Raw genomic sequence first — 22,939 nt, 5'->3', positions numbered from 1 at the left:
TGTGCGTGGTGTGATGCTGTGTAATGATTTGAACTCACAATCTTCTGTAGCAATCAGTAGCCCAAAGCCTTACCATGGAGCCTCAATACAGGAAATCATGTTGAAACTCTTGTCTGTAGTAAACATACATATGCTACAGATGCATTCGATTAGGATAAACACTGCAGCATTCCTTTAACTCACTTTCAATCTGTTTTCTCTTTCTCTCTTTCTTTCACTGTTACACACAAACATGCACACGCATACAGTACATACACACACACACTCCAATACTTCCAATCACATACCCTGTCTCTTTCTTCTTTTTTTTTAACGATACTATGAACAACACCCTCACAATGGGTTCCCTAACGACCCGAGCAGGTAGCTCCATTGAAAAAGAACTGAGATAATACAGTATATAGGATCCATCAACTGAGATAAATTGCTTTCAAGTGCCTGAGTCCATTATGACGGCTCAGAAAAGAAACTTTACAATAAATAAATATGATGTTAATAAATAATGGGGACATTTGCATCAAACTGTAGACAGCTGATATGAATCTGAACAAACACCACCTCAGCATGTGACAGAGCCCTTAAAACAGCTACTGAGGCTGAGACATCGAAAAGGCCTCGCGAATAAGCCAAATGCTACATGTCACGCAAAAAAAACAAAAAAATTAAAGAAAAAAAATTCAGTCAGGAAGCCAATCCTACGTATGGACTTGTCAAATACTGAGATGTCACCATAAATGTGTTATGGCTTCAACACTGAAATGTGGCATCACTCTAAAGTATACACTCCAAGAAACACATCATAATGTCTCAGTTATTTCATAGTGACATCAGGAAAGGTGCCCCATGATGCTGCAGTCCATGTTCTCCACACATCAGCCTTGTGATCATATCATAGTGCACCTCACTGACCGTCACAGGGAAACTGCCATCTGACTGTGTTGTCAGTCATGTGATGTAAACACACTCCTCTAATACAGCCTCGGTCTCCTTGTACTTCTGTACTTCCTTTTTGGCACGACGTTCACTTCGGTATTAAACTGTTGTCATAATAATACTAATAATACTTACAATAATCCTAATTTACTGTGCATTGAAATTATAATGACGTTTTAATGCTACGTTCAAGTGTCTCTCTTTTTCCAAAGTTCGAGACCATCTCAGTCATATACTGCCATCTCGACTGCGTCGCAGACAGAGGTCAAAGTTCAGGGACCCTGCAATGAACATTCAGTTAGAGCTGTCCGAGGTGTGTTTGTGAGCGGCTTGTCCGTTGAGTCCATGAGCATGGCTGATGGAGGGACTGGACTGGGTTTTGCGCATGTGGCCGTCTCGGCTGTCTCCACTGAACACACTGGCCTCGATTTTATCCAGGTCATCGCTCCCGACGTGCAACTTGGCCTGCAGCAGGTTGACATACGTCTCATAACGGCTTTTCTACACAGACACACACAAAGCGGTTATGAATGGATGCTGGATAAACAGGAAATTAATTCAGAAACACAGGATTGCAGGCATTATATTGTATCAAAGATCCTTCAACGTGCTACTGACCTCATAAGTAAGGTAGTGTTCTTTGATGCGGTACTCCTCTGACTCTTTGCTCTTGGGTGTGAGCTCTGGCGGATTCCTTTTGTGCTCCTCCACCTCTAAGGAGATCTGCTTCAGTTTGCTCTCATGACACTTCAGTTGCTCCTCCTGTGCAGATGTGCCAGCATGACAATGTAAAGGTCTTTATTCTAGCCACATTCATGGGATATGAGCAATCGCACGCTCTGATTGGCTACTCTACTACTAGGATATCAGCTCATATACCGTGAATAGAGAAAAACAAAATGGCGGTGTGTTTTGGATGAAATAAAAACTCTACCTGAAAACAAAGAAGTAGTTATAGACACAGGCTGAATCCGAATACTCACAGTCCCTTACTATTAGTACACAAAAAGCAGTACGTCATAATCCATAGGCTGTCCAAATTCTCAGCAGGCATTTAATAGCAGTCGAACGGTACCCAGATGATCGACTACATCCACAGTATGCAAACATACTATGCTACACTCTTCCTTAAGTCAGTTAGAGCCTTGAAAGAACCAACCAGAGTGTCAGCGACGCAGTAGCTCACACGGCCGTACCATCAGAAACCAGACTCATTTACAGTATAATTAGCCGAGTTGCTCTTCATGAGAACAATTAGAACAATTTGATCTTCCAAGCAAAACAATCAGAATCAAAATCCACCAAAAACTCAGGGGGGAGTCGTGATTTTTGTGAATTGTGGATGGACAGACAGATGGATGGATGACGGACACGACGTGATGCAATAGCTCATCGCCCTACGGCCAGGGAGCTAAAAAATCAAAGTTCCCTGGAAAAATAGAAAGAAAATGGAGGACTAGTCTCTGGTAGTGCTGCAGTCAAGACCACCTAAACCGAGACCAAGTCATGACCAAGACCAGAGTGCATCAAGACTGAGACAAGACCAAGACTTTGAGGGGTTGAGATCAAGTCAAGACCAAGACCAAAGCAGGGCAAGACCGAGTCAAGACCAGGACCAGATCAGTGTGTGTGTGAAGGGTGGCGGGGAAGCACGATAACCATTAACAGTCATGAAAATTTCAAATTAGCATTGAGTCACGTTATTGGTTACATTTGAGACAGGAAGTTTTACATCCAATCACACTAATGATGTTAACAAATAAATCAGACAACACAAAGGCAATTTAGTGAAATCCCTACAGTTGTGGTCTTGACCGATCTTGAAATAAAATCCCAAGTCTCTGTGTCCGAGACCAAGACAAGACCGAGTAAAAATGCCGTCGATTCCGAGACGAGACCTTCAACAAGTGGTCTTGAGACCAAGTACTACAGCACTAGTCTCTGGTGTCTCTGGTGAAGTACAAACATATCAAGAACAGTTTTAAAAATTTTCTACCATTGCAGAAATAATTTCTTTCAACTTTCGTGGCATACATAGGTATGTCATCTGTGACATCCGGGTCAAAGGATGGCAGCGGAGTACGTCCAAAATGCGTCCTTATTTCTCGCACGCATACTCATAGAACGTACTACAGTAATGGTTGGGTATTAGGTACGTGACTGATGTTAGTACATACTGAATATTTGGAATTTCAGTTTATCCTAAAATTTGAAAAATTATTAACATGGCCAAAATTGTCATTTCTATCTCAACCTATAGTGTCTTGCCTTATAAGTGTGTGTACCTGGTTCAGCCTGGTTGTAGATGATGGCAGCAGCGGTCTGCAGAATTTTTTCATGGAACCGATGGCAGCAGGAAACGCAGGAGCAGAGAACAGAGCAGCCACCAAATTGATCCTGAAGATCCATGACATCATCTCCTCCTCACTCCTACACCCACAGAGGCACACAGACACGTGTGTACTTGTACCAGTAAAATAGCTGGCTGAGTATAATGTGAAAATGGATAAAAATATGGCACGGTACACAGTCCCCTCCAAAAGTATTGGAACGGCAAGGTCAATTCCTTTGGGTTTTTTTGTACACTGAAGACATTTGGGTTTCAGATCAAAAGATGAATATGAGACAAAAGTTCAGAATTCCAGCTTTTATTTCATGGTATTTACATCTAGATGTGTTAAACAACTCAGGACAGAGCACCTTTTCTTTGAACCCACCCACTTTTCAAGTGAGCAAAAGTATTGGAACAGACATTATTAAATTAACTTAAAGTGAATAACATTTAATATTTGGTGGCATAACCCTTACTTGCAATAACTGCATTGAGCCTGTGACCCATTGACTTCACCAGGCTGTTGCATCCTTCATTTGAAATGCTGTTCCAGGCCTTTACTGCAGCCTCTTTCAGTTGTTGTTTGTTTCTGGGGGTTTCTCCCTTCAGTCTCCTCTTCAGGAGGTAAAATGCATGCTCTTTTGGATTAAGGTCCAGTGATTGACTTGGCCAGTCCAAGACCTTCCACTTTTTCCCCCTGATGAAGTCCTTTGTTGTGTTGGCAGTGTGTTTTGGGTCATTGTCTTGTTGCATGATGAAGCTTCTCCCAATTAGTTTGGATGCATTTTTCTGTAAATTGCCAGACAAAATGGTTTTGTAGACTTCAGAATTCATTCTGCTGCTACCATCATGAGTTACATCATCAATAAAGACTAGTGAGCCCATTCCAGAAGCAGCCATGCAAGCCCAAGCCATGACATTACCTCCACCATGCTTCACAGATGAGCTTGTATGTTTTGGATCATAAGCAGATCCTTTCTTTCTCCATACTTTGGCCTTTCCATCACTTTGGTAGAGGTTAATAATGGTCTCATCAGTCCATAAAACTTTGTCCCAAAACTTTTGTGGCTGATCTGTGTACTTCTTTGCAAAATCCAATCTAGCCTTCTGATTCTTTTTGCTGATGAGTGGTTTGCATCTTGTGGTATGGCCTCTATATTTCTTCTCTCGAAGTCTTCTTCGAACAGTGGATTGTGATACCTTCACCCCTGCCCTGTGGAGTTTGGCAGTGATGTCACTGACTGTTGTCTTTGGGTGTTTCTTCACAGCTCTCACAATGTTTCTGTCATCAACTGCTGTTGTTACCCTTGGCCGACCTGTTCGATGTTTGTTGCTCAGTACACCAGTAGTTTCTTTCTTTTTCAGTACATTCCAAATTGTTGTACTAGCTATGCCCAATGTTTGTGCAATAGCTCTGATCGATTTTCCCTCTTCTCTCAGCTTCAAAATGGTTTGATTTTCTCCCATTGACAGCTCTCTGGTCTTCATGTTTGCTTAGCAGCAAATACAGTTTTCACAGGTGAAACCCAAAGCCAAAAACAAGAACTATTTAAAGTTTCAGCAATCAATCTAAAAGGCAACACCTGAGCAACTAGAAACACCCATCAGTCACATGTTCCAATACTTTTGCTCACTTGAAAAGTGGGTGGGTTCAAAGAAAAGGTGCTCTGTCCTGAGTTGTTTAACACATCTAGATGTAAATACCATGAAATAAAAGCTGGAATTCTGAACTTTTGTCTCATATTCATCTTTTGATCTGAAACCCAAATGTCTTCAGTGTACAAAAAAAAACAAAGGAATTGACCTTGCTGTTCCAATACTTTTGGAGGGGACTGTGTAACACCTTGTTAATAATTTCCCCCTGAGCTAAATTAAAAGGCGTTTCGAACTTACGGCGCCTGGAAGAGGAAGACTCTCCAGTCTGATGTTTTGAGCTTGAGAACGTTGGGTCTTTTGCTGTAGTCGCAGGCCCTGGTGGCCAAAGCGTGGTGCACACGCACTGCGTTTTTCAAGTCCACTTCAGAGAGGTCCTTATCAGGTTTATACTCATCCTCAACACAAGAGGGAGGCAGAGAACGAGCATTGAGTGGGTTTCGTAAGAGCTGGGTCATGTTGCAGGAGAGTTTGTGTGTAATGGTGAAGAAAGTGGAGGAAGTGACAAAGTGTGTGTGTGTGTGTGTGTGTGTGTGTGTGTGTGTGTGTGTGTAATACTTTCTGCAGGTAGAGGATCATGCCCTTCAGAACAGCATAGAATTTCTTCCAGCCTCGTCGTCCTCTTGGGGCTGCAGAGAGAAATAGAGAGAGGCAGAGACAGAGCAAGTGAGAGAGAGAGAAAGAGAGAGACAAAGAACGAGAGTTACTTAGTTAAGAATGCATTTTACTAATGGCTGTGGGTGATCACAGATGCTGTATCCAGCTGTTAGGAATATCCCCGCTATCTCCTCTACCTACAAGAAATCCATGATCTCACTCGCCAGTTTAGCTGAGCACACACACTAATTCGACTAATTAGGTCTTACATCATATTGACACATTGAGACAGTTACCTTAGAGAGATGGGGCCCTTCAGGGCCAAGCTTCGTACTGATCATTTTCTTCTCAGTGTGTCACATTAACACGTGCTTAAAAGGATCCTCCAGCGGATTTATTCTCAAACTTATTTTAAGTAAAAGTAGTCACAGGTTTAAAAAAAAATCTTTTTCAGTGACCAAATAGTGTTCGAGAATAATTAATTTTCTTTAAAATGCCAGATGGGCTTCCTGCGGTGGTGATGTATACAATGACGTCAGGTAGTGGTCACTTGGAGCAGCTCAGCAGTTTATATTCTCTGTTTACATCGTAGTTTTGCTAGTTTTACAAATATTTTACCGAATTTATCAGTTTTTAAATAAGTATGCCTCATTGTGTAGTATATAAATTCCACAATGATGCTAAAAAGAAAGCACAAGCTGGAACTAGACTGCATTTCTGCAGAGAAAATGCAAAGTGTGCTTGCTCAGCTGTGGCAAAGGGTCACCAACAGAAACTGGATCAGACATGAGACCTCGTGCTGCAAATTTTTTTTTACATGATCTACAGAAAGTGTGTGGCTGCGTGCTCTAAAATCTCAGTTTAAAATAGCTAAACTTGCAGCGTGACATGATACTTTGCACTCTAAAATCTTTTTTTACATGATCTATAGCTGGTGCTGAGCAGATTAACAGAGTGCGGCATGGTTTAAAACAGATTTTAGAGCACAAAGTGTTATGTCGCACTGCGAGTTGAGCCATTTTAAACCAAGATTTTAGAGCGGGGCGGCACAGTGGTGTAGTGGTTAGTGCTGTCGCCTCACAGCAAGAAGGCCCGGGTTCGAGCCCCGTGGCCGGCGAGGGCCTTTCTGTGTGGAGTTTGCATGTTCTCCCTGTGTCTGCGTGGGTTTCCTCCGGGTGCTCCGGTTTCCCCCACAGTCCAAAGACATGCAGGTTAGGTTAACTGGTGACTCTAAGGCCGAATCCCATTTCACCCCTTGGCCCAACCCCTTGGCCCTTCCCCTCCATTTTGCGCGTTCACGTGAAGGGGTAGGGGTATCCCAATCCCAGTTAACGCGGAGGGGAAGGGGTAGGGCTTCTGTACCCCTCCAAACGGAGATTTTCCTGGAGCTGACTCCGAACGAAGGGGTTTGAGTGATTTCCCACAATGCCATGCGGATTTCAGCGAGATTTCATGCGGATTTCAGAAAGATGGCGGTTCCCGCGGCGAAAGATTGTCATAAATGTATTTTCTCCATTATTTACGTGTTTTAAGTTGTTATCCAGAGGAAACACGCCGCTTGATTCGCTTTCGAGCTGAGAATGAGCAGCGATTTCTGAAATCCAAGCTGCTGCTAAAAAGCTTTGGGAGTGAGTATTGTTTTCGGTTGCTTGACTGCGTACGTTTTGTTCTGTTATTCTCGCTTTTATTGTTTACATGAGTGTTCTGACACCTCATTCTGTCGGATGTGGTGCACGAAGTGCCAAAGATATCCCATTCAGTGGTGTTAGTTAACAAATCACACCCTGCCAGCAGAGATTTCTGGTTCTGGCTCTGACTGTAGCGGCTGGTCGCAGCCAATGACGCATTTAGTCGCGTTTTGCTAACGTAAACGCTGACGGAGGTACGCGATGACGTATGCGATCGTTGAAGGGCTATCCCAATACGTAAGGGTTGAATTTCAAGCCCTATCCCTTGTAGCTCAGTTTCAAGGGGAAGGGCCAAGGGGAAGGGGGAGGGGAAGGGGGAGGGGTAGGGGTAGAAATTAGAATTGGGATTGGGCCTAAATTGACCGTAGGTGTGAATGTGAGTGTGAATGGTTGTCTGTGTCTATGTGTCGGCCCTGTGATGACCTGGCGACTTGTCCAGGGTGTACCCCGCCTTTCGCCAGTAGTCAGCTGGGATAGGCTCCAGCTTGCCTGCGACCCTGTAGAACAGGATAAAGCGGCTAGAGATAATGAGATGAGATGATGAGATGAGATTTTAGAGCGTGCAGCCACACACACACACACACACATACTTTCTGTAGATCTCATCTCATCTCATTATCTGTAGCCGCTTTATCCTGTTCTACAGGGTCGCAGGCAAGCTAAAGCCTATCCCAGCTGACTACGGGCAAAAGGTGGGGTACACCCTGGACAAGTTGCCAGGTCATCACAGGGCTGACACATAGACAGACAACCATTCACACTCACATTCACACCTACGGTCAATTTAGAGTCACCTGTTAACCTAACCTGCATGTCTTTGGACTGTGGGGGGAACCGGAGCACCCGGAGGAAACCCACGCGGACACGGGGAGAACATGCAAACTCCACACAGAAAGGCCCTCGCCGGCCACGGGGCTCGAACCCGGACCTTCTTGCTGTGAGGCGACAGCGCTAACCACTACACCACCGTGCCGCCCCACTTTCTGTAGATCATGTGAAAAAAAGATTTTGCAGTGTGAGGTCTCATGTATGATCCAGTTACTCTCGGCGACCCTCTGCCACAGCTGAGCAAGCACACTTTGCATTTTCTCTGCAGAAATGCAGTCTACTTCCAGCTTGTGCTTTCTTTTATCATCATTGTGGCATTTATATGCTACCCAGTGAGGCATACTTATTTAAAAATGGATAAATTTGATAAAAATACTTGTAAAACTAGCAAAACTAAGATGTAAACAGAGAATATAAACAGCCCAGTTGCTCCAAGTGACCGCTACCTGACATCATCGCATATGTCAAGCCCATCTGGCATTTTAAAGAAAATTAATTTTTCTCGAACACTATTTGGTCTCTAAAAGAAAAGTTGGATTTTTGAAACCTGTGACTACTTTTACTTAAAATAAGTTTGAGAATAAATCTGCTAGAAGATCCCTTTAACTAAAACTCATCTTCTCTCTGTGTACCAGTATTGAACTAAATGCATCACAAAATGTCAACAAAACACTTTTGCCCCCAAAAGTCCTTATTAGCCTGAAATTGCAAACTTCTGTGGTTGACTTTCCAATTCAAAGACACCTTATACAATTCAGCATGTAATTACCAGATTTAGGAAGTATGTTAGAGCAGGGAAATCACCATCATCAAGCCTAACAAGTGAAGACAGGTAAATAATCCAGAACGGCAGGCAAAATCGTAAAACTGTGAAACAGGCAATAGGTCAAGCGAGGCACAAACTTGGCAGAATCAAAGATGAGAAACAGGAAATCGGGGATCAGGAATCCAAACAAGGAAATAAGGCTCAGTAACATGTCAGAAACGCAACTCAATGCTTTGCAAAGTAATTGTGTTTTCACAGTTTTTATATAGGCGCTCTGATTGCGCCTTAATCCTGTGCAGGTGCGAGTCATTTACGGCGCGCACGCGAGAGTCTGCTTGGTGCGCGCTGTCCAGAGCACGCCAGAGAGTCGATCTGATGCACGCGCCAAGGCGCGCAGGTGTGACACTCTTTCATGAAATTAGTACAAAATTATTGTAGATATAAATATCTTATGCCAAATTATGGCATGTTGCCAAAAAAAGAAAGAAAAAAATCTGAGTCCTCGTCTCCATTTTCCGAGTCCTAATGCAGTTAATGCACGAGTCTGAGTCCAAGTCTGAGTTGTCAGTGTTCAAGTCCAAGTCAAGTCATGAGTCCTTAAAATTAGGGCATGAGTCGGACTCCAGTCCGAGTCCTGGACTCAAGTACTACAAGCCTGACATTCACCGTATGATGAGGTTGTAAATGATTTTTTAAGAAAACATTTGTTTCTTTTGAAGCAGAATACTCTGTTGTTGTCCAGTAAAAACAGGACTTGAAACAGATGCAAGACACATTTGCAGCAGAGCTTCACATGTGGTTGAAATGTGAGTCTGTCAAAAAGTGTCCTCTCCAGAAAACCACAAGAATCATCGTCCCCACTTCAGTTGTTATTACAGTTACCACCGTGTACAAACATCGCTGCACAGGACTTGAAAATTTGTACTTAAAATCACATCCATTTCAACAGTTTTTCATTTTGTATCCCTTACTCTAGCCCTGTGATGACCTGGCGACTTGTCCAGGGTGTACCCCGCCTTTCGCCCGTAGTCAGCTGGGATAGGTTCCAGCTTGCCTGCGACCCTGTAGAACAGGATAAAGCGGCTAGAGATAATGAGATGAGATGAGATCCCTTACTCGTGTGGATTATAAGAATTTTAGAAATACACTATATGCCTCTTCTCACCACAAGTAACACGCCCAGTATACGACCTGTAGCTCTGAAATTCTGCGCGGTTCATTTCCATCTCAAAAGGTAATTTTTGGCAGCAGAGAAACACAAAAATCTGAAGTTTGAATTTTGGACTATTGTGGACCTGAAAAGTTTACGTTGATTGTAAAACAGCCCTAGTATTTTTTTTTTGTACCTGCCTGTGACCTTCTCTAGCAAATGTAGCTGGTTCTATTTCCCAAAATGTAGGCCTAAACAAACTGGTACCCTATTTTAAACCACTGTGACCTTGACAAGGCAGTTACTGAAGATGAATGAATGAATGCTGTAAATGCAACATTCATGCTAATGAATGTGGTCTTTCTTTTTACCATGAGCTTCATATCTGACTGCTTGGGCACATGAAAGTTAAAAACATCCCACTCATCTGACTTTTCTCCCTTTTTGGAAAGATTTGAGAAGAATCTATACGTATAACAAAGAATATATAGTTATGCATAAATATATAGTTATACATATTTTTATTCTATCCACATTCACTGGATATGAGCAATCGTGTGCTCTGATTGGCTACTCTACTACTAGGCTATCAGCTTATATACCATGAGTAAAGAAAAACAAAATGGCGGCGTGTTTTGGATGAAATAAAAACTCTACCTGAAAACAAAACCCCACAAAGTACAAAAAAAAAGCAACAAAATATGGAATGAAAGTATTTGATGCTAAGAATGTATCTTTTTTTGTTTTTCAAGAATTATTATTATAGCATTTTTCACAAATTGTTACTGTCATTTCGCCGGTTTGTTTGCATTCCAAGCGGAAATGATTTTGTCGGACGTTTTGTATGAAGTTTTTATCAAATTTGCAAAAAATAAAAATAAAAATGCTCTGTTTCTCAAAATCCAGTGAATGTGGATAGAATAAAACAGTTATGCCGCTCAATCTCATCGTACATGGCTTATAGCCAATTCGGTGCTATGTGCCTCATCAGTTATCAGCTCACGTACGACTCGATTTTGTGGAATAAGTGTTAAATACATATTCTATATATTGTATATTATGCAGTATATTTTGTGTATATTCTACAGATCATTCCATTATCACATTTTTATTTTTTATTTTATTTATTACATTCTATTTTACTCCCTTTCTTCCTTTTTTTTTACTACCCCCCTCCCCCAACTATTGTCATGACTTATGGAGCATTGCAATAAGCATTTCACTGCATGTCATACTCTGTATGATTGTGTATGCGACAATTTTGAATGTGATTTTTGATTTGATTTCTAAAAAAATTTATAAAACTAATAGTGTACCTCATATTCATGGTTTTTTTTCTTCCCTCCATTTTCTCCTCAATTTGGTCTCCTTCCAATTCCCACCCATCAGCCAGCTCCTGTCGATCATACGACTGCTACCAACTGGAGAAGAGGAGAGCTAACATGTGCTTCCTTGTTTGCTTCGTGCTAGCTGCATCGGTTCATACTGCTACTCATGTTGAACACACTCAGAGTAAAGCGCTGTCTGCCCTCTTCCACATACCTGAGCACACAGATGCCACTGATTGGCAAGTGTTGCTGAGATCGACAGGGGACAGGGTATGCCATCCCTCTCACCTGGAGAGCATGGCCAGTTTTGCTTTCTTGGCTACATAGCTGTTTTTCTGTCTGTTGTGAGCACATTATGTTTTCATTCTGAACAGTGTATTTATATTCAGTTACGTCGCTACTGCACATGCATCTGAGCCGTAGTGAAGGTCTATTTGTTACGCTTGAGTGCAGCATTTCAGAGGAAATTATGTTCTTTGGTGTCAAATTGGTGTGTCCAATATCCCTCATACTCAGCTTTAAATATCAACAGAATTTGTTCTGCTAACACCAGCAATTTATTGCATATTTCAGAAGTGGAGTATCGGTCACGCTATACATTTGCATACACACGCACGCGCGCACACACACACAGACACACATATTGTGCATGCTATATTCTCTCTTTATGTCTGAAATACTCACTGCGCTTGCCGTCCATATCTGCATGACTCTTACGGGTCAGAACTCCATGTTTGTATGTGGCAGCATTGAGCAGGAGCGGGATGGCAATGAAAGGGTTGCTACCATCCGTTACCCTAACAACCCGCTTGCCCCCTGCCTCACACTGATCCTCAACCAACTCGGACAGACTCTTCCTCAATTCCTCTTCCTCGCTGCAAATGGAGATTAAGTTACACATCCACAGTGACAGTCTTCTTCAGTTTATTTTCCTTGCAGCAAGGGAATACCAGTTCTACATACAGGGTATTTCCTAATCCACAGAGAGAACAGATACTCACATAGCCCATTCCAGCTTTTCATTCTTTATTGAATTATACAGCACCTAATCCAGAAAGAGAGGTGAGACCTGACGTTAGAGGTACAGTATGCTGCATTCAACACAACACTATACAAATATATACATCGCATACAACCCAGTGTTTCCCCTAGGGTTACTGGGTTTGGGGGGGAGGTGGCTTGCTGGATGAGGATGGTCACCTGCAGGACCGCTCCCCGCAGCTCCTATTACAGAGCATCTGGGAACAGCTAAAGGACTCATATTTAGGTCTTCACATCTATTTTAGAACAATAATTTGAACAATTTTTACACTCAAACTTTTTTTTTTTTACAATAGAACAATTATTTTACAACAATCTGTTGTACAACATAACATTTCTTTAACAAATCTTTTTTTAACAAGTATTAAAGCTACACAGTCTTTCGATTTCATAAAATCGGTGAAATTTAGCTCCCTCTGAAATTTAGTCATTGTGATATATGTTTATTTCTGTAATATCTCAAAAAAATAAAAAAATCAGGCCATTCTGTGGCGGGGAAGTTATTTAATTTGAAGGGATTCCCGAGCAAATAATGCACATGAAATTGCTTGCTTCGTGCAGTCAAGCAGACAGGGAAGTCCATGTGCGCATGCGCAAGTTTACCTTCTTCTTCTTTTCCTTCTTCTTTTGGGTTTTACAGCAGCTGGCATCCACAGTGTTGCATTACTGCCATCTACAGGCTTACCTTTGACCGTGCACTGACAATTACAGCATTTTGTCCCTAAACAAACAGCTAATGACACCGAGGTGCTCGCTGACCGCCGATATTTATTAGTTTGGTCCTGTGTTTCCTTTCTTTCTCAACATAATGTCTTATCTTCTCACTTTCCGTTACTGTAAACCGGGTCAGTACACCACTACCGTGTTCCATAGAAGGGGTGTCTGGGGCCAGCAAGATAGCGGAGTTGTGGAAGCAACACTACTCTGAACTATTTAACTGTGTTAAGAGTGATGTATACATGGTGGACCATATTGCTAATAGTGACACAGTGGGAATTACATGTAGGGAGGTCCAGCATGCAATCACACAGCTACCGTAGCTGATAACAAAACAAGTGGGCAGGATCAGATCACTGCTGAGCACCTTAAGCTTGTTACCCCTAGGGCTGCAACTCTTCTTGCAATCTGCCTTGCAGGGCTCATGACTCATGGTATTTTGCCACATTCTATGTTGTCTGTTACACTGGTGCCTGTTATCAAGGACAAGGCGGGCAAGGTGGGGAGCTTGGATAACTATAGACCAATTGCACTAGCCAGTGTGTTATCCAAGGTGCTGGAAAGAATCTTGCTGGACAGACTTAGTAGCTATATTGACACTGCAGATAATCAGTTTGGCTTTAAGCCGGTGCATGGCACTGATCAATGTATTTATGCTCTCAAGGAGATGGTGGAGATGTATAGAACACAGAATTCCTCCATTTTAATTTGTTTTATTGATGCTTCTAAGGCATTTGACAGAGTCAATCATTTTAAATTGTTTTTAAAGCTCAGACAGAGGGGTGTCCCCAACAGTATAATTAGGATTCTATCATACTGGTATGCTAACCAGACCATGCAGGTCAAATGGGGGGAGGTATTCTCTACACCGTTTGGCGTGGGTAATGGGGTTCGACAGGGTGGGTTACTCTCACCTGCTCTATTCAATATTTATATGAATGACCTGTCTGAACAACTGAGGGCCTGTAGGACAGGATGTATGGTTGGCAATACACTGGTAAACCATCTTATGTATGCTGATGATTTAGCCATCTTCTCTCCCAGCAGCACTGGGTTTCAAGAAATGCTAAATTTATGTTCTAATTATGGGTTGATTTTTGATGTTAAATACAACTGCAAAAAAAGTGTTGTCCTAATATGTAAAAGAAAGGGGGATAAGGATCTCACTTTTCCTTCCTTTTATTTGGCAGGGCAGGCTTTACCTGTAAGTAACAAAACAAAATATTTAGGACCAGGGCCGTCGACGGGGGGGACAACCGGGTATTTTGTCCTGGGCCCAGGCATGAGGGGGGGCCCAGAACTGGTCCCTCATGAAGATGCCATTAATCATTCTGTTTCATTTCAAAATGTGTTGATTTGGGGGAGAAAAATGTGCTATATTTGCATTCAATGAATGATTTCTGGTTCTTTTGCCTTTATTGTCTTCGAAAATAGATTCAAGAACCCACCTACCACCCCTAATGCAGAAATGGTTTGGTCTTTGATTAAGGCGCCAAATAACACGGCACTATTCCATCATAACGCTTCGACAATAAGCGTGCGAGCCCGTTTGCCAACATGCACAAGTCAGGAGCAAAGAAAAGAAAAGAGAAAAAGAGATGAAGAAGCCAAGAGCCTCAGGGGCTCACTGCATAGATATTTTAGAAAAGATTCAGATGATGCAGTGGGGCAGCTGAGCCAGGTAAGACACAGATAACTTTTTTCCATCCCCGTAATGTAACCCCAGCACGCGCGACGTGCCATTCATAATTATAAAGTAGGGGATAGCAGGGTACACTGAGGTGGGGTTTACATTAGACTGTATCAGCGGATCATCAGATTAATGTTTTTAAAACGATTAGTGTGCGCACAGCAACGCCAATACACGATTCGCGTGCACATAGCAACGCCAATACACGGATACGCTCGGCTCCGCAGGCATCCTGCGCTCCAAATCACTCCGCCCTGAACAGCGAGTGCCCTCTGGAGGGTGCGCACTCCGGCCCTGCGCAGCTCACAGAGCGCGCGAGTATAGCGCATGAGCAGTGATTTGGGACTGAGCCGCTGTGTGTGTGATCTCAGTGCATGTCGGGCATGCGCGTCACTTACCACTTGCAAGTGGAAGGATGGCAAGCCTAAAGACAATCATAACTACACAATGGGCAGTATTTGCATCAGTATACAAGGCGGAAGTCCGCGCCGTTTTTCAGCAGTCGCGTCACATGACCAACGCCAGCGAACCAGGAAGGTGGATGTCACAGTGACGTTGTCCAATGACGACACCAGCTAGAGCTCAGCACAGCGTATCTGCGTATCCGCGTATTCTCAATGTTTACACAGCACTGGACCAGACACGATCTAGATTGAATACGTGGACCCTGGTGGATTCCCGTTTCCCGTCGTTTCCAGGCGTTTTAATGTAAACGGACAGGGCATCCACGAAGAAAACGAGACAGATACGGTCTAATGTAAACTTGGCCTGAGTGAACACTGAAATGCACAGGGCATTGAATTATTTCATAAACATATCGGTTTAATAACACTGTGTTACATATATCTCAATGAAGCAAAGAATAGCACATTGGCCCGCAATCATATCCAAATGTTTTAGGCACGCTTGCTGAGCTGCGCTGAGCTGGACTCCGGTTAGCTGAAAGCCCGTGGAACGCTGCCTCTTGTTAATTAAACCTTATTTTGTTGGAAATCATCCCGTGTAGATACGACGGCATGTGAAATTGCCAGCTAGATAGAGTTTAATGTAACGAATGGGCTATAAATGGGGTGTTTTGAGGTTAGTCTGTTGCAAAACATTAAACTTTCGTTTAGACTGGATACTCTTCAAACAATTCCCTTGCTTAAGTGAAAAATGATAGGCCTGTATGAAAAGTGCAATTAATGAAAGTAGCCTAATAAGCTCTAAATGAATAAAACAACCTCTGTTTTATTGTTGTTGCTTACACGTTAAGATTTTGAAATCTTCTCGGTCCAGTTCTATATCCAGGGAATGTTGTAATCCTTTTGGTTTATCCGTAATAAACGTGTCAGCCCCCAGGTCAGATAGGCTAATGTTACGTGGTTGGGAGGGTGTCAATTTTTTTTTGTAACATTCTAAATCGAGTACGGAAAGGACGTTTATGAAAAACATGACAAAAAAATACACTGAAAAACTCACTGTACACATCACTAGTGGTGATGCTTCTATGTTCAGATTTTGGGAAAGCCATAACTCCGTTCTCATTGAGGCCCAGTTCCATCCCGAAAACAATCATTTTGGTTTATCAACTACCTGCGCTCAAACATGTCACAGGAGAGGCTCAATGGGCTGGCTATGCTCTCTATAGGGCGCGAACTTGCAAAGAAGCTGGACTTCAATGACCTTATTGACGACTTTGCCACAGCAAAAGTCCGGCGCATTGCATTTCGCACCTGAATAGTTGCAGACTAAGGAAATGTTCAAACTGTAAATATGTTGAAATGTTGAAATAAAATGGTTGACTGTTATAATGGGCTTGGAATACCTGTTATTTAAGGGTTGGAGTGAATGGAGACTGTGAAAAGAGGGGTTGGGTGTGGGTGGTTGCTGTGTGGCGATGTGCGTGCGCGCGTATGTGTGTGTGTGTGTGGGGGGGGGGGGGCACTCAGATTATTTTGGGGGGGGCCCACTCAGATTATTTTGTCCCGGGCCCAGCCAAAGCTGTCAACGGCCCTGTTTGGGACATATAATTACTGACCAAATGTGTGATGATGATGACATCTCTAGGCAACGCCGCATGTTATATGCACAAGCTAACATGCTGGTAAGGAGGTTCTACTGGTGCACTGATAGTGTTAAAATTAGCCTGTTCAAGGCATATTGCACCCCTCTGTATACTGCCCCCTTATGGGCAAAGTATAAAAAGGGTAGTCTTCAGAAATTTCAAGTTGCTTATAATGATGGGTTGCGCATTCTGCTTAAGAAGCCCAGGTGGAGCAGTGCAAGTGAACTGTTTTGTGGTGTAGGGGTCAACTATGCATTGTTGAGAAATTTAATGTATAAATTTATCTGCAGATTGGATGGTTCATGTAACCAAATTATTATGCTGCTATCAAATCCTGCTCTTAGTGCTGTGCGATACCAGTCATTCATGTGGAAACACTGATACAAGTGTCTTTTATAAGTGTGTTTTTGTTTATCTATGTAATGTGTTATTCTTTTTTTTATTATCTTTCTTTTTATTATATTGGTATGTGTGCTTGTGTGTCTTCTTGAAATTGGACCTTGAGTCTGGAATAAAAGTTGATGATGATGATGATGTAGTCGGTCTTTCACATTTCATTCTCACACTCACGTCCTCCATTTCCTTCGGCTATTTCAAATTTGTATCCCACAATGCCTTGTGCATACAGGGAAAGCCCACCACGTCATGCATGATGTAGTATCTCGAATTGGGTCATGGTGAAGTAGGAAAAAATAGCAGAGAATTTAGGGCCATGTGGCCCTAAATTCATTAATTGTTCTATTTAAAAAAAAAAAAAACTAATAAAATTGGAAGTCTGTGATTCGAATTCAGGAGCTTTTGGCCCACTCAACAAAAATAATTGGGTGTCAGGGAAAATTATTTTTATGACCTACACTTGAAAAATCTGAAAGACGGTCTAGCTTTAAGAGATTAAAATGGAATATGAACCATTTATACGTCGACTTGATCTATAATTCTAATCAGAAAGTCGGAGAGCTTATTTCTTCTTTCTGTAATGTTTTCACTCTCCTCTCCACTGCCCATCACTACTCTGATTTATGTGTTGAGTGAAGTACAGTCATAGACTGACTGTGCTCGTTTGAAATAACATAAAAAAAATAAGTTATTTTCTATGGCTAGCTAACTTGAAGATGTTTACAGTGATATCATATTCCAACATGATCTCACTATGAATATTCGTAACGTAACATTAGCTAACTTCATATAGAGTGCATCTGAAGACCTCACTCAAACCTTTTTTTTTTTTTTTATGTCGTGTGTCCTCTGTCTTTTGTCTCTGGGGGGGGGGGGGGGGGGGGGGGGGGGGTCTGACATTGCTAACTATTTAGAGCAGCTTGAGTGGGGGAGGTTTCTGCATGGTCCTAGTGCCTGTATCCCTCCTTTCTTGAGCAGGTGCTCTTTCCGCATGGTCCTAGTGCCTGCACTCCATTTTGTTTTTTGTTTTTTTCGGACCTTAAAGTGTGTGTGTGTGGGGGGGGGGTCGGAAGGAGCAATATAATGGTAGGGGAAACACTGCAACCTATGAGATAAATACTGAGCTTGTCTTTAAAGGAAAAAGTCCACCCTGAAACACATAAATGTGTTTATATTTAAATATTTATGATGTGTTTAGTGATTGTTGGTTGGTGATGTATTCTTGTTATTCCTTTTTGCAGATAATGGTTGTCTGCTGTGCTGATGCTCATGCAGGCGTTTAATGGTGTTTAAAATAAGAGAAATGCAACTTCAACATAAGCGATAATGGAAAGATTTTGCTGTTAGCCCTGAAAAACAAAAAAGTAAATGCTTTTATTTCTCACGCACCATTTTCCAGGGCTGTTTAATGTCATATTAATAGAAATCTAAAAGAAGTAGTAGCAGCGACAGTAGTGGAGGCATGACAGACAACTAACACTGGACTCAAAATTCCAAAATGCAGTGCAGCTCTCAGATACAACTGAGCCGTGTTACAGCAGAGCTTCAGCTGAGCTAATTAAAGAGCTACAGGATGACAAGTATGACAGCATTAATGAAAGCTGAAGTAGTTGCATGAAAGTTGACGCTTTGGAACCTCATCTGTTTGAGCAGAGTTTACAGAGGGGGAGGTGAAAGAGCTGGACAGACTAAAGAACTAGAGCACCACTGCATCTTTCTCTTTAGGTAGAGATGAAGCGAGGGATAAATCCATTAAACCATTAGCCATCCAGACATCCATTAACTACACCGCTTATTCATCAGGGTCACAGAGGAAGCTACAGCCAATCCCAGGTGACTGTGGGCGAGAGGTAGGGTTCACCCTAAACGGGTCACCAGTCCATCGCAGAGCTAAGACCGAGACAAACAAGCATTCACACTCACATTCACACTTATGGGTAATTTAGAGTAGGCAGTTGACTTAATCCGCATGTCTTTGGACTGTGGGAGGAAACCGGAGCACCAGGAGGAAACCCACACAGGCAACCATTAACCAACAAAGTGAAATTAGGCCACCAAAGAACAAGAAGCTTAAACTAAAGATGTCGACTCATTTCAATGCAAAATTAATCTTGGACACCGTTGACTGCATGAAAATTATAAAGATTAAAGTAATTCAGGGCAGACTTTTCCTTTAAGCGTGCAATGATGGCAACCTGTGTCTTTAAACACAATCTCAGCCTATCATAGGTTCATAGGTCTTTATTACATAAGATAAAATCACATATCCTGTATACAATATAAACAAAAAACAAAAGATTTCAGAATAAAAAAACAATATAAACCTAAAGCTTTCTAATATAATATGTAATATTAAAAGGTAAAAATGTTGCATAAAATAGATAATTACTACTACTACTACTACTAATAATAATAATAATAATATAAAAATGTTACATAAGACCTCTAATTAATTAAACTAAATTATATTTAAAAATTAGGCGGTTTATAAAAGAACTTGTAAAATACTGCGTACTTTGTGTTTTATGACTGACACTCTTCTGAGCTGGTATCTGGTGGGTTTTTTTCTTTTCTTTTTTTACCTTAGGCATCATATAATATAACGAATGACTCTCTAAACTCTTAACTTTAGTGTATTTCTTTATTCTATCCACATTCACAGGATATGAGCAATCGCGCACTCTACTACTCGGATATCAGCTCATATACCGTGAGTAGAGAAGAACAAAATGTGTGTATATATCTCATCTCATTATCTCTAGCCGTTTATCCTGTTCTGCAGGGTCGCAGGCAAGCTGGAGCCTATCCCAGCTGACTACGGGCGAAAGGCGGGGTACACCCTGGACAAGTCGCCAGGTCATCACAGGGCTGACACATAGACACAGACAACCATTCACACTCACATTCACACCTACGGTCAATTTAGAGTCACCAGTTAACCTAACCTGCATGTCTTTGGACTGTGGGGGAAACTGGAGCACCCGGAGGAATCCCATGCGGAGAACATGCAAACTCCGCACAGAAAGGCCCTCGCCGGCCACGGGGCTCGAACCCGGACCTTCTTGCTGTGAGGCGACAGCGCTAACCACTACACCACCATGCCGCCCCATGTATATAAAATCCCTTTGTTATCAAGTAGTTAAAAGAAACAGAAATAGCTAACATAATATAGGGTTTTTGCGTAATCCCCCCCCCCCCCAATATTGCCTGTTCCACACTCCAGCCCAGTTGGTGGCAGTAATGCACCTTTAAGTTGGTTTGCCAACCACCAAAAAACACTAAAGAAGAAGAAAATGGCAGAGTGCGTTGCTGAACAAGCCAAGGACAAAATAAAAACTCTACTTGAAAACAAAACCCCCCAAAAATACAAAAAAAGTAACAAAATATGGAATGTAAGTATTTCATGGTATGAATGTATTTTTTTCAAGAATTATTATAGCATTTTTCACAAATTGCTACTGTCATTTCGCCGGTTTGTTTACATTCTAAGCAGAAATGATTTTGTCAGACATTTTGGATAAGGATTCTATTAATCGAATTTGCAAAAAAATAAAAATAAAAATGCTCCGTTTCTCAAAATCCAGTGAATGTGGGCAGAATAAAACAGTTATTCCACTTGATCTCGGTGCTACGTGCCTCATCAGCTATCAGCTCATGTACGACTCGATTTCGTAGAATAACTGTTTAATATCTTGTTTTTCCATAAGTTTATGAATATCTATACTCTTTGAGATGTAATCTCTCTGAGATTTGAGGTGTGCTCATTACCTTGAGTAATTCTTTGGGAAAATCTTTTCCATCATTCAGACCATCCAGATTGCTAATGAACTGCTGGCAGGACATCTTCTTCCCAATGTTCTAAAACAACCACACAGAATATCATTCTCACATTTTTTTATGTTATCATAGAACTAATATTGTGTTGCATTTTAATAGTTTAAAGTAACTGATGAAAACAGTAACTGAGAGTCACAAAGATGTAAAAGATGGAGGGAAACTGACAGGTCAGTATTTACATCTACCACCAGATGGCAGTAGTGTATCAGTGCTAAACAAATACACACAGTGCACACCACCCAAGCTCTCTCAAATTGGACCATTTTGTTACCAAGAACAGGATCTGTTTTGCCAAAACATGCAAAATATGCTCTAATATTAACCATCTTACACAGCAAAACAAGACAGGTGTGGTGTGTATTCTAAACGTAACATTTACACAATCTCAGAAGTGATTGGATTTTGTCAAGCATGTAACTCAGTGTGGTTAAACACAAATGATAAATGGGGAGAGGGAAAGGTATTGTGAGAGAAAAAAAATGAAGAAAAGAGAAACAGAGACAGCATAGAAAAGAGTTGCACTTACCACCTGATCATAACAGCAGCCGTGGAAGGAGGTGAAAGTGTATTAGGGAATAGAAGTCAGAAACAGGGAGACAGGAGAGTGTTAGAGGGAGAGGAGTTTTATCTCATCTCATCTCATTATCTCTAGCCGCTTTATCCTGTTTCACAGGGTCGCAGGCAAGCTGGAGCCTATCCCAGCTGACTACGGGCGAAAGGCGGGGTACACCCTGGACAAGTCGCCAGGTCATCACAGGGCTGACACATAGACACAGACAACCATTCACACTCACATTCACACCTACGCTCAATTTAGAGTCACCAGTTAACCTAACCTGCATGTCTTTGGACTGTGGGGGAAACCGGAGCACCCGGAGGAAACCCATGCAGACACGGGGAGAACATGCAAACTCCGCACAGAAAGGCCCTCGCCGGCCACGGGGCTCGAACCCGGACCTTCTTGCTGTGAGGCGACAGCGCTAACCACTACACCACCGTGCCGCCGGAGAGGAGTTTTATTTTTATATATATATATATATATATATATATACACACACACACTGTGTGTGTATATACAGTAGCATGCAAAAGTTTGGGCACCCTTACTTAAAATGTTTGTTACTGTGAATAGTTAAGTGAGCAGAAGATGAACTGATCACTGAAAGGCATAAAGACGACATTTCTTTTCAGTGTTTTCTGCAAGATTTGTGTATTATTTTTGTTTTCAACAATTGATGAGTGAAAAAAGAAAAGGAACACCATGCGAAAGTTTGGGCACCCCAATACATTTGAGTTCTCAGGTAACTTTTACCAAGGTTCCAGACCTTAATTAGCTTATCGAGCTGTGGCTTGTTCAAATTCTTCGTTAGGAAAGGTCAGATGATGCAGATTTCTAAGCTGTATAAATTCTCTGACTCCTCAAACTTGTCCTGAAAATCAACAGCCATGGGCTCCTCTAAGCAACTCCCTCGCATTCTGAATAATAAAATAATTGATGCTCACAAAGCAGGAGAAGGCTACAAGAACGTAGCAAAGTGTTTTCAGGTAGCTGTTTCCTCAGACTGTAATGTTATTAAGAAATGGCAGTTAACAGAAACAGTGGAGATCAAGGTGAGGTCTGGAAGATGAAGAAAACTTTCTGAAAGAACTGCTCGTTGGATTGCTAGAAAGGCAAATAAAAACCCCTGTTTGACTGCAAAAGACCTTCAGAAAGATTTAGCAGACCCTGGAGTGGTGGTGCACTGTTCTACTATGCAGCGACACCTGAACAAATATGACCTTCATGGAAGAGTCATCAGAAGAAAACCGTTCCTGCGTCCTAGCCACAAAATTCAGCGTCTGAAGTTTGCAAATGAACATCTAAATAAGCCTGATGCATTCTGGAAACAAGTCCTGTGGACTGATGAAATCAAAATAGAACTTTTTGGCCACAATG

The 22,939-nt window shown here is 41.9% G+C and overlaps 1 protein-coding gene across 1 annotated transcript in view; it reads right to left on the bottom strand.

Annotated features, from left to right (window-relative positions):
- Positions 1-470: 470 nt before the first annotated feature.
- psd2 (pleckstrin and Sec7 domain containing 2) overlaps positions 471-22,939 on the bottom strand; it is a 56,706-nt gene continuing 34,237 nt past the window's right edge. The window contains exons 6-13 of the mRNA XM_060928064.1: positions 20,935-21,024; positions 12,277-12,320; positions 11,960-12,150; positions 5,477-5,547; positions 5,159-5,316; positions 3,219-3,363; positions 1,552-1,695; positions 471-1,434 (exon numbers count right to left, since the gene is read on the bottom strand). Coding sequence (XP_060784047.1) covers positions 1,228-1,434; positions 1,552-1,695; positions 3,219-3,363; positions 5,159-5,316; positions 5,477-5,547; positions 11,960-12,150; positions 12,277-12,320; positions 20,935-21,024 — 1,050 coding nt within the window. The 3' untranslated portion in view covers positions 471-1,227. The remainder of the gene's footprint in view (positions 1,435-1,551; positions 1,696-3,218; positions 3,364-5,158; positions 5,317-5,476; positions 5,548-11,959; positions 12,151-12,276; positions 12,321-20,934; positions 21,025-22,939) is intronic.

This window comes from Neoarius graeffei, chromosome 8 (assembly GCF_027579695.1).
Source record: "Neoarius graeffei isolate fNeoGra1 chromosome 8, fNeoGra1.pri, whole genome shotgun sequence".
Taxonomy (NCBI): Eukaryota; Metazoa; Chordata; class Actinopteri; order Siluriformes; family Ariidae; genus Neoarius; species Neoarius graeffei.
Note: the sequence above shows the minus strand (reverse complement) of the source record. Positions and strands in the feature narration are given on the sequence as shown.